A 12,831-nucleotide genomic window follows, 5' to 3' on the forward strand; every position below is an offset into this window, starting at 1 on the left:
ATTTAATTACTACAATTATTATAATTCAAATGCCATAATATTGAGTTATTTGTCTTAACAGGTATATGTATATAATATTTGTGGTTGTGGTTATTAAAATAAAAATATAAAAATGTCATTTTATATCAAAATTCGAATTATATCATAAATATATAGAATTTAAATATTATAAAAAATTAAACCTGACTGCTAAGCCCCGCCTACTTGGGGATTTAAATCTTTATGCATTTTACTGCCACTCTTCCCACTAATATTTCCTAAACCTGGTAAACCAGTGACGTATACATGATGTCATGCGCGATGTCATCAATTTGCGCCTAAATCTGATGGAAGGAGCTCAGCTGTCAAAATGTGTACTGTACACGTGGGTAAGTATTATTTACGTTACATTGTGCAGGATGTACACGCTTGCCAGAAATGATAGTGTCCAATCTTTTAATACGCGAGATTCACACTTGTCCAAATATAAATGAAGATAAGCAAACTGAAATAATTACACAAAACAACGCTCACTAAGCAAAGATTTCGCTTCACAAGGGAGCCAACAGTCACGCGCAGCTCGGACAGGGACACACGGAAGATCAAGCCGAGCCGCGGCGCGCAGATGTCGGACTGCAGGCAGAGAAGATCCGGTGCATGACCGGAGGAGGTGGACACTCGGCTCTCATCACTGGTAAGATAACCTATAACACTGCTGAAATAACAGATATTAATGAAAACACTCTGAAAGGACACGTCGATGGGATATGTGAAATAATCCTGAAACGTTTTTTTGCAATTGTTGACCTTTTACTTGTGAAACAGTGCTCTCTAGTGGACAAGTTCAAGTATCACAACAACATTTCTCCACCCAGAATCAGGTGACCTGCTGATGTGTGGACAGAACCACAAAGGTCAATTAGGACTCAGTCACACTACAGAGGTCATAACCTTTCAACTCTGCCCTCTGCCTGGTGGTAAAAGAGTTCAGCAGGTGTCCTGTGGTTGGGACTTCTCCGTTATCCTCACTGGTGAGTGATGGTCATCAGATTCATATTCTGGACTCTGTGTGACATCAGTTATTTTTGAGAGGTCTTGTTAAGAGTTTACGTCCTCTCATTGATATCTGATCTGTGTCTGTCAGGTGACGATGGCCAGGTCTGGGCATGCGGCTCCAATGCGTTTGGACAGTTGGGCGTCTCGCCAAGAATAACACACTCAGCAGAACTTTTACACGTGAAAGTAAGAACTGAGAATAAATGAGACTCTTGCATTATAGTTGTAAGTGTTAGTATGAAATAATATTGTGCTTTTTCTGATTGCAGACCCTGAATGAGCCGGTAACCAGTGTGGCTGCAGGGCTTAGACACACATTAGCAAGTACAGGTATTAAATATAAAGAAATAAAATAAATATCAGAATGTATCAAATTTGTTTTTGGTTACATTTTATAATTAACATGACATTTTTCTAATTATTAGGATGTTTATAAAATACTGAGAGTAAATATAGATTTTTTTATATCACATACGTATATTAACTTTCATATTTAATAGTATAATGTAATTATTAAAATAATAATAATTTCAATATCACAATATTTAAATAGATGTATTTTTGTTTTAAATATTGAAAATAAAGATTTTTAAATCGAATGTAAGACATAATTTTACATTTAACAGTTTAATTTTAGATTTTTTTTATAGAAAGTATAATTATAATAATAATATTAAATTAAATTATTTATTATTCTAATTGGATGTTAAATGAATTTCAGTGTTATTGTTTAGATGTTGCAAACATATATCAAATATAAAAAATGTTCCATTCAATATTATATATCTATATTTATTTTATTTTAAAATTGCAATTGAATATTTTAATAACATTTAATAACATGTACACATATATGCAATATAATTAAATATATACAATACAATATATATATATACACACACAATACAATATATATATATATATATATATAAAAAAAAAATTTTTATTATGATTTAAATATCATTACGGTACCTTAAATTGTGTGTCTTATATATTATATAGGTATATTGGTTTTAAACATTAAAGATATAGTTGTAAAAGAGGTCAACATGATGTAATGTATTTGTAATAGTTTAACTGAATGTGAAATAATGTGTGATTCTGTATGCATGTGTGTGTGTAAAGCATCAGGTTGTGTTTATCAATGGGGAACTGGCCTGTCGAGTCACGCTAAGAGAATGTTAAATCCCCAACCTGTTCCTGCACATCTGTCCTCTAAGGAGCCTTGCATTGTCCCGGGTAACACTCACACACAGTTGTTCTCAAACCTAAATAACCCTCACTTTAAGGTACATGTAATCTTATAAAAACAAGTACTCTTTATTGGTTTACATTATTAATGTCTGTTAAATTAGAAATGTATTTAATTTAGTAGTTATTTATAACACTTCTCATCCGCAGGGTTTGATCACGTGACCTCACAGAAGGTTGTTGCAGGCTCCACCCACTGCATTTGTTTGACAGGTGAAAGTACTTTTCAAACTGATTTTGTCTTCTACCTCTTGATTGGTAAGGATCTTGGAGTTTCACTGAAGCATTTGAATCCCGTATTTCTACAGTCGAAGGTGACGTGTTCCTCTGGGGGAGTAATAAACATGGTCAGCTGGTCAGCGAGAGCCTTTTCCTGCCCCTTCCTGTGGCTTTGGATCGATCTCTGCTGCAGGGTGAGCGAGTGATTGACGTTCACAGCGGCTGGACGCATCTTGTCGCAGTAACAGGTGAGTGATACTACACACTTTCTCACACAGATATTTCATTAAAAAAAAAAATTCTGGTGATACGGTTAACGCTATATAATCTATTCACAGAGAGTGGGCGGGTCTTTACATGGGGCAGATCTAATTACGGACAGCTAGGACAGACCAATCTGAGTACAGAAAAAGAGTCTGACACTGTGACAAGCTCTGGCCACCCCGTCGAGGTTAAAGCTTTATTTGGAGCAACACAGGTATGTTTTATGTATACAAACGCAGTATGATAAAAGACACTAATATTTTAAAAAAAATTAAATAATTATCAAATAAATATGGAAACACATTTCTGCCACATAAGAAAAAAAATTGTGCTTTGGTAAATTTTAAATATGAAATTAAAATTATGCGATACAAAATCTAAATTATGACAGTCGAAATTATGAGATAAAAAATGTTAATTTTGAGATGATCTAAATTATGAGATTAAAAGTTCAAAATTATAAGATAAAATTGTCACAATTTTAACATAGACATAAATTATGAGATAAAGTTTCAAATTATGATATTTAAAAGTTTAAAAGTAAAGATACGACATATTAAGCCAAAATTATGACAGTCATAATTATGAGATAACTTTAAATTATGAGAAAAAACTAATTATGCGATAAAGTCAAAATTGTGGGATAAAAAATTATAATTATAATTAGGAAATAAGAGTTAAAATAATTAGATAAAAAGACAAAATTATGACACTTTAACTGAGACAAAAAAAAATATTTTTTGTATCATTATCATAAAATAAAATTTAAATGATGAGATAAGTCGAAATGATGCCATAGTAAGCCATGCGTATGAGATAAAGTCACAGTTATGACTTTATTACTTTTAGAATTACTTTTTTTTTTGTGGTGCAAATGGGCTTCCATACATAAATGACTCTTCATCAGCTGTATTTTTATGCTTATGGCATACATTTTTGCAGAATTCAGCTGATGTGTGGTCACATGTACACATAGATCATTACAGTGGATTTGAACACAGCTTATCTAATCAGAATTTAGAGCACAACTATCCATAAATACATTTATTGCAAAGATAACATCAGAACTCATTATTCTGAACATCAGAATAATGTTCCTTTCCTAAAGGCAGGAGAGTGCAGTATGTATCGTCTTCCAGCAGGGGGCGAGGGTACTCTGTACATTCCCATGATGCTTTTCTCATCCTGCCCAGAGACACAGCGCTGATTTAAATTGAAGGTCATCACTTACCTTAGAGAATGCAGCATCTGTGGGCATATTTACTGAAGAGAATGACTCAACGACACAGTATTTTATACTCAATCTCAGGTTTTACCTGCTTCGTGTGTCACAGAATCTTAAAAACAAAGAACAGCCTTCAGATATTGTGAGCGAGAGAAAAGCGACCCGTCTCTGTTTATGTTGATAAGAGGAAATGAGGTCGTACAGTGGACGGTATCCTCTATATCACCTCAAAAGGGAGCGAGGGGAGAAGGTGTAGCAGTGTCATACTTTAGTTTTGTGTGACAAATGCAGTGGTGTTATCATTATTTTATTTCTTTAGGTTAATTGTAACAAAGCTGAAATAAAAAATATATATATTTAAACAATTTAAATCAGCTAATTAAAGGGATAGTTCACCCAAAAATGAAGATTCCCACATGGTTTACTCAACTTTTTTCTTTTTATTTCTTCATTTACATTTTTCTGGACTCCTTTTTAATAGTTAAATTATTAATCAAAAAAAGCATGTCTTTTTGGCATGTCTTAAAATCATGAAATTTCATTCTAACATCGATTTATTAAAAGTTGAACAAAAATCGCATGTTTATGGCCCTATGAAATGTTTTATGTTTTTTTCAACTTATGTTTAGAGTTGTTACCAAATTCTGTTTAAACATGTCTAATTATTTGAATGCATTAAAGCAACTTAATTTATTCTAACTTTGCCCTTTTTTCAGTAATTCTGTTTTGTGTATTTACATTTTTCTGGTTATCAAATGAAAACGTGAAACATTAATTGAATTGATCTTTTAATTAATGAAACATTTTGGTGAAACACAATACTGTGGGCTCAAAAAAATGTTTTGGTATTCTCATAATATATTCATTTAATATCACCTCGTTTTCCAGTGATTCTCAAAAGATTCCGAGCCTGCTGTGCTCTGATTGGTCACTTAGCCTAGTCTGTTCTGATTGGTCTACAGCAAACAACACGGGTCGGAAACGATACGCCTATTTCAATAATTCTGTATTTTGAACGCACTATAGAAAATATAAACATCTATTGTTTATCATAATTACAAGTTGTGATTCAGTAGAGCAGCTTCTCCAAATAAACAGGATACTGATCCATCTTTCAACAGCAAACGTTTTGATTTCCATGAGATTAGAAGAGCAGTTGTCTGTAGAATGACGTGTTTGTGGGCGGGGTCAAGTTGTTTGTGGCCAACCAATGTAAAACATAGCTGGGAATTATGCAAATGTGTTACCCAGTGACATGTAGCCATCACGGAAGTGGGATTCGAATTACTAACGAAATGTTTCAGCTGTTCAAAACCGATATTCAATTTTGGGAGATAGTAACTTTTTTTATCATGCACAGTTTTGCAGATCATTTACATTCACATAAAGCTACACTACACACTGCATGAAAGGCAGTGTTGGAAATGGCATCATAGGGACACTTTAAAATGAGTTAATTCACACATTGAGGTGCAGCCGACAGCCAGTTTCACACTTCCACCCAGAGCACTGGAGTCTAGCTGTCCCACAGTGCAGTGCTTCATCACAGCACCTCATTCATCCTGCACTTCATTATCAAAGGCAGATGGGAACAACCGTATAAACAGCTGTAGGCACCTGACAGGATTTTAGATTTATATCCATATCAAATATATAAACAATATTTGTTTTCTTATATATTATCATTATTATTATTCATTTTATTATTTGCATTATTTAATGCAATGGTTTGCATTAAAATACTAAAAATTTTGTGGGGATTGTGCTTTTGGTTGGTTGCTTCACATGTCACTCAGACGATCTCTTTGTGTTTAAGAGGATGGTTCATTGTCAGAATAAGTGGACCAGACATTATGCTGATAGTCAAAAGCCTAGCTAAGCAAGACTAGCATTGAGTCTAGATGATGCAGCGTCCCTTGCCACTGATCTGACAGCAGTCCTTAATGTTTGGACAGCCGCTGTCCTCCGTGCAAGACTGGCTGTGTGTTGTGTTTGTGTGGCGTGAGGTCAGCTGGGGACAGATGGGTGGATGTGAGGAGGAGTTGGGGTTGTTTTGTTGGTGATGGTGAGAGAAACGGACTACATCGGGACAGATCCTTCAGTGGAGTCTGACAGGAGGCTCCTGCTTTTGTTTGGACTGTATCTGCAAAAAAAAAACTTTCTTTGGGCTACTTTACTATCAGTTGATGAAGTCTATCACTGTGAACCATGGATCAATACTAAATTGTTCCCATAACAGTCAGCATTTCTGTTTGATTGCATTGAAGTGTATTCATTATGTATTTAAATGACCATTAAATCAGCAGCGTGTAATGTTTCTGGTCTCTGGCCTACCAGTTATCATCTACTCTCACACATCTGTATGTAACTGTATGTACTTGTATCTCTTTTTAAAGTTATATTAAAATTAATTTAAGAAATGTAAGAAATAAATACATTGGGGGGAAAAAGTTTTCAGAATATTCCAAATTAATGTATAAAAAGTAAAAAATAATTATGATAAAAATTAGCATACACTGAAGCCATTATTTTCATGGCATTCAAGCACGTTGTCCAACAATTTTGATGTGGTTGGAAATAAATTATGTAGCATAAATTGAATTATTTTCAGATATTTCTTTTTTAACAGACTCTAATTACAACAGTAAATCATTTTTGTAATATATGTTTAAATGTAAGAAAAATGTAACATGTATTATTTTTGTTTTCAATTTAATAAATAAATAAATGGAAAAGATATTCAGAATATTCCAAATTAATAAATAATATTGTTTTCGTATATTATGAAATCATGATATTAATAAATTGTAGTTATGACATAAAAAATTCTGATAAAAATAACAAGATACAAAATAAAAATTGTGCTGTTAAAAAATTGTGATGTAGTATTCGTAATTATGATTTCAAAAAAATCAAATTATGAAATAGTAGTATAATAGTAATATTAATAGATAAAGATAGATCTGTGAATTATTTTACATTAAAATTAATACATATTTAAATAATCATTCTTAATGAATGGAAGTATTCTATAAATGTATAAATAAATACAAGTATTTCTTTATTGTAAATTTAAAAAAAAGTTTCTAACGTTGTGTCCATTCAAAACAATATTGAAATTATAATGCTCAATTTATGATGTTTTGTCAATTATATAAATAGATAAATAAATCTTTCTAAATAAACGGAAATATTCTTACAATGTTATATGATATAAATGATTCTAAATAAGTAATATTATTTTACAATTTATTCTTAAGAAAAATGTATTATTATCTTTTGTTTCTAACTGTTTGTCTATATAAAGTAATAATGAAATTATAATGCTCAATTTGATAAATGCTCTTTAAAATCAATAATAAATAAATACATTAAATCTTCATAGATTATTTTAAATTAATTAAAATGTTCTTTCAGTTATTCTAAATTTATAATTACAAATTATTAAATTATTTTACACATTAATGTAATAATTGTAACATTTTTCACCAGTTCTACTGATTACTCATGCTGACAGCTGATTGTTCCATGCTATATAAACATTGTTAGATGTTAAACCACTGTGTTACATGACTGTAGTCCCTTCTAGAGTAAACTCAAAGACATAGCAAAGATAGAAAGGCATTTTTAGTCTTAAGTTTATAGATATTTGGTCATGAAACAAGAGAAGTTTCAGGCTGCCATTTCCCATGATGCATTGGTATAATTTCCACTAATACGAGCGTGTCTGTGTGGACGGCATCCTGCCAGCTCCGGCAGAGAACATTAGCGATGTGTTTTTGTCCACTGGCAGCCCATTTCCTCTGTATAACAAGCTCTGATCACCAAACATTAATAAACCAACCAGAGACGCCCGGTCACCCACTCACATCCTCACGGGTCGTCATGGTAACGGACATATGAATCCAGCATCCGTGTGTTTGTGCTATTTTTGAGTGCTGGAAGCATCTCTGCACGGCTGGATGTGTAAATCACCCCTCCCCAGCCCCAAACCACTGTACGCCTCAGTCTTCGTACCCGCTTCCCAGCAGGGCATGCTCGATTACAGGAGAGAGTATGTGTGTGTGTGAGAGGGTCAGACTGAGGTCTGTCTGGGATTATTGTGTCTGGACTGTGATTTCTAACAAATTTCTCTCTCTCTTTCTGTTTTTTTTTTTTTTTTGGCAGATTGCATGCGGATCTGAACACAACCTAGCTCTTGTGGGTGAGTACAGTAGACCAGTACAGTACATTTGGATACTTTTTTTTATATATATATATATATATATATATATATATATATATATATATACACATTTAAGCACATTTTGTACCCCAAATTTCCTCATTCATTACCATTATCTATATAATACTATATTATATCTATGTACATTCTATTGACCTTGCTTGCATGCATTCTATTCTATATTAAATATATATCTATATATACATTTTTAAATAGTGTTTTTTTTTTTATCATGGTAATGCAATATTTTTTGTTGTCTTGTGTGTGTGTGTAAAGATCTCTAACACACGCTTGCTCTATTCTTTTTCTATTCTATCTGTTTTCTTTTTATTTATTATAATATTTAAAAGCCCATGCTACGTGTACTGTGTTAACCTAACTGAGACTTGTTATAGCACTTATATATCATTTCTCTTTTTGTTGTTTTTGATTGCTTCCACTGTCCTCATCTGTAAGTCGCTTTGGATAAAAGCGTCTGCTAAATGAATAAATGAATGTAAATGTAAATGTTATGAATGTTTTCAGTATCTAGTCTCCATGGCAACAGCTGTGGTCTTCATGTATCTAATATCCCATAACAATCATTGGAAATAAACCTGTCAAGGCCTCCGTCACACACACTTTGAAATGAATACTGGAAGTCAATCTCTGCCGCCCATCAACGTCAATCACAGATACATCAGGGCTTTTCTGGGTTCAGGTGAATCTCACATATTTCACCAAAAATTTATTTATTTATTATTATTTATTATTATTATTTTTTATCTAGCATACAATGAAGCCATTTTTTTTTCATGAATTTTTTGAATAATATATTACTGTAATAAAGCTCAATGTTTTTCTTGTTTTATGTTTGTCATCATCCTTGATGAGGTTGAAAAAAATATATACTGTATTTATGTAGCATAAATTTTATTATTTTCAAATATTTCATTTTTAATAGTCTCTAATTACAACAGTAAATCATTTTTGTAGTTAATATATATTTTTTTAAATGTATGAAAAATTTAATATGTAATTTTTTATGTTTTCAAGAAAACAATTAATCACACAACCATCCATATTTCATAACATGACAGTTTTATTGCATTTAGAGCAGAAGAGATCATTTAAAAAAAATTTAATTAACTAAAAATTCTAAATATGTGCTCAGATGTATTTAAAATATTTTTTTATTTTTACATTTTGATTTTGGGATGAAATATGACCCAGGCATTTTCATTCCATGTTTCCTGACACTGTTGCCATGGAAATAATTCTACAGTGTCTTTAGGTGTAAAGTAGCTTATTATGGGATGTGACTGCTCTGACATTGAGCCTGGGAGAGAAAAAGGCAGGATTAAAGTCAGTCAGTCAGTCACCTGCCTGATGGCCAGAATGAACGCTGAGCCCAGCTCTGGCTTCTCTACTGTTGAGAGTTGAACGTCTGGATTTCAGCAATAGGACTGTTTCAGCACCTCGTCTTCAGCTTTAGGACAGATGAGTATCTGTTACTGGAGTAATTAAGCTGCCGGCTCCGTGCTGTGATCTTTACTGCTATCATAAAAGGATGATGGGAATCAGTCCTTGTGCCTTTGTGTAAGGGCATCAGAGGGAAATGAGACATCACTGCAAATGCATATGAAGTTATTAATATAGAAGCTATTTCTATTGCTCTCAATCTGTAAATCTTCCTGCTTGGACTGAGAGAGAGAGAGAGACAGAGAGAGAGAAAACGGTCACATCTAAATAAATTCTCTGTTTGTTTCTGAGCTTTACAACTGCCCTCTTGCTGTCTTTGCATCACATTACTGATATTATCCACAGTAATGTCATATCATATCATTCACAGTCATGTCATATTTTATCCCAAAATCAAAAGAAATTTTACATAAATAAAACAAAGCCTTATAGCACATTTGCCCTAATTTCTAATATATATATATATATATATGCTGTCTATATGTTTCTGTGGTCTGTTGCCTTGGGAACAGTTTTGCTGTGCATCATTGACTGAACACCGTAGAGCTCTTTTTTTTTTTGTGAACATCACAAAGATGGTGATTCACTAAACTACTTTTTTTTTGTTCTTTTTATGTAAACTGTCCTTTTTATGCACTTTTATTTTCGGTAAACAATTCTTTTTTTTTTTTTTATTTAACTAATTATTTTGCATAATTGTTGCATGCTTACAGATGACAAAACAATGAATCCGTAAAGGATGCATGTGTTAAAGTGAACAGAACAGGCTGATGGAGTGAATGTAAGCGACAACACCAGTTACCCTTGAGAAAGCATGCTCGCCCCTGGTTGCCATGGCGACGGGACCTGTTATGTAACCCTGTTGTCATGGCACATGCTTTCATGGGGATGCAAGCTTGACCACACCCACCAGCTGGACACGTTAGAGGTGTTCGAGTCCAAGACATCTCTGTCAGACTGATTCAGCAGTGTGATGTGTGTACAAGCAACCTGTGTCATGCCGCCTTTTTCATGCACAACAGTCATTTTTATTGACCCTGTGACATTTTATTTAGATTTTGTAGGTACTTTTAGTCAAAATTACTTTTACATTTCAGTATCTTTGCTGAGAATCAAACCCATGACCCTGGTGTTGCAAACACCATTCTCCATTAGTTGAGCAAATAATCGCTAAGGAGTCTTTTTTATTTTTTAAACATTTTTATCAAATGTATACTTTTATATTTGATGTGTACATCATAAAATAAAACTTAATAAAAAAAAAAAATAAAAAAAAAATATATATATATATATATATTAATTTAAATACATTTTAAAGTAAAATTATAAAATAAATATAAAATATAATTTATAAAAAAAAAACTTAATGATCAAATAACACATATCTATCTGTTGTTTTAATTAAGATGTCTTTTTTTTTTTACATTTCTTTAAAATGTATGATTTTATCATTAATGTTTGTAAAAAATAAAGTCTCTAACCTCTGTTGTGAATCAAGTGGTTACATTTGTCATGGAATATATTTCCCTGTCTTTCTTTAGGGGGTCGGATCTTCTCGTGGGGCTGGAATGAACACGGAATGTGTGGAGACGGTTCCCTTTTTGATGTCACACAACCGCGGTCAATACCCCATCTCAGAGACGCTAGCGCTCTTCTGATTGGCTGTGGATCAGGACATTCAATGGCACTATGCAGTTTGAAGAGCAATGAGGATTCAGCAAGCTGAACAGGTTTGAGCGTTTGGCTCTCAGTCTGTGACAAGGACAGTTTGCTTATGTTACGGTTTTAATGAATTATTCTGAAAGACTCATTTGAGCCTTTAAGGGAAAGATTTTCGATCAAAGTCTATGAAATGCAAATACTTCCCATAGATGCACACCTTATTGGGAAGCGAAAAAAGAACACAGAGTCTACTTGCAGCTTCATGCAAATATTCATTACTTAAATTAGATTTATTTTAGAGGCATATTCTACATTTTAAAACACTGAATGTTAACGTTTAGCTGATATATTGGTCATTTAGGAATAGTAGAAATAAAAATTGTCACTCTCATGTTGTTTTATGGCTTTTATTCTCCCAGGGCATTCACTGATGTATCTGGGATTGTACATTCAAGCAAAGTGATAATCTACTAAAGACTGGACAGGGGGCAGGTTTAAAAAAGTGATTTTTCAATACTATTTACAACAGGATCTGCATTTTCATGCATTTAAATAAAATAATTTTGATATAAGATACAATAAAAACAATCACTCATTTCCTGGTTAAAAAAAAAATCCTTTATTTTCAAAAGTTAACAAATTTGCGACAGCTTGAATCAACTTTTTGTCTGTCAAAAAATAACACACACAATATACAGTAATATAGCCTGCTACCTGATTTTTGACCACGTTATCACTTGCTGTCTGTCAGAGACATAACATACCTAAAGTGCAGGACACACCAAGCTGACGTCAACCAACTAACGGCGACGAAAGCGGACTGTGTTGTCACCTCGTGTTGGCTTTCGTGTTGTTGTGTGTTCTGCGCCTGCGTGAGAGGATATACCTTTCCATACCTGTAGGTGGCAGTAGTTTGAATTGTCATTCCAAAAAGGGAAACCGGAACTAGTACTGCACACAAACAAACTAAACAATACGTAACGCACATTAGAATAAATGTTCTCTTCACTCGTTGAGATTCGCCTGTGTTTTTATAAAATTTAGTACTGTGTTAACATTTTATTTTGTTTTATCATTATTTTTTGCATTTAATTAGTCAGATATGTATGTTCATGCAACTACTACTATTTTTGTATATGCACTGCCTTAAAACTAAGGTTGAAAAACCCACAAAACACACAGAATCTGTGTTAGTGCTTTTTATTATCACTATTTTGTTTTCATTGCTTTTTTTTAATTTATTCTTTCTTCAGAAAAAGACACAAAATTGCCTTAACAATATGTCAACTCAAACCACCAATGAAAACACCACTTGGTTTTAGATAACTATCCATACTATGCACTGCAATGTGCTGAAAAACACAAGGAACATCTCACAAAACAGCACAAACATTTGGGATGCAACCTTTTGCTAGAAAGTCTACTGTGTCCAAAAACTATGCAGTCATAAAGGCTGTGAACCATTGGAGGTTTATTGATATATAGTTTT

At 32.9% G+C, this 12,831-nt stretch overlaps 1 protein-coding gene across 1 annotated transcript; it reads left to right on the forward strand.

Annotated features, from left to right (window-relative positions):
* Positions 1 to 224: 224 nt before the first annotated feature.
* Positions 225 to 11,733, forward strand: sergef (secretion regulating guanine nucleotide exchange factor). Its single transcript, XM_026238697.1, has 11 exons — positions 225 to 368; positions 538 to 673; positions 855 to 1,010; positions 1,124 to 1,221; positions 1,305 to 1,365; positions 2,161 to 2,274; positions 2,437 to 2,499; positions 2,595 to 2,753; positions 2,844 to 2,983; positions 8,162 to 8,198; positions 11,222 to 11,733. Exons 1-11 carry the CDS (start codon positions 294 to 296, stop codon positions 11,404 to 11,406), a joined length of 1,224 nt encoding a protein of 407 aa, XP_026094482.1. The 5' UTR covers positions 225 to 293; the 3' UTR covers positions 11,407 to 11,733.
* Positions 11,734 to 12,831: the final 1,098 nt, after the last annotated feature.

The sequence above is a fragment of the Carassius auratus genome, chromosome 50, assembly GCF_003368295.1.
Source record: "Carassius auratus strain Wakin chromosome 50, ASM336829v1, whole genome shotgun sequence".
NCBI classification, from domain to species: domain Eukaryota; kingdom Metazoa; phylum Chordata; class Actinopteri; order Cypriniformes; family Cyprinidae; genus Carassius; species Carassius auratus.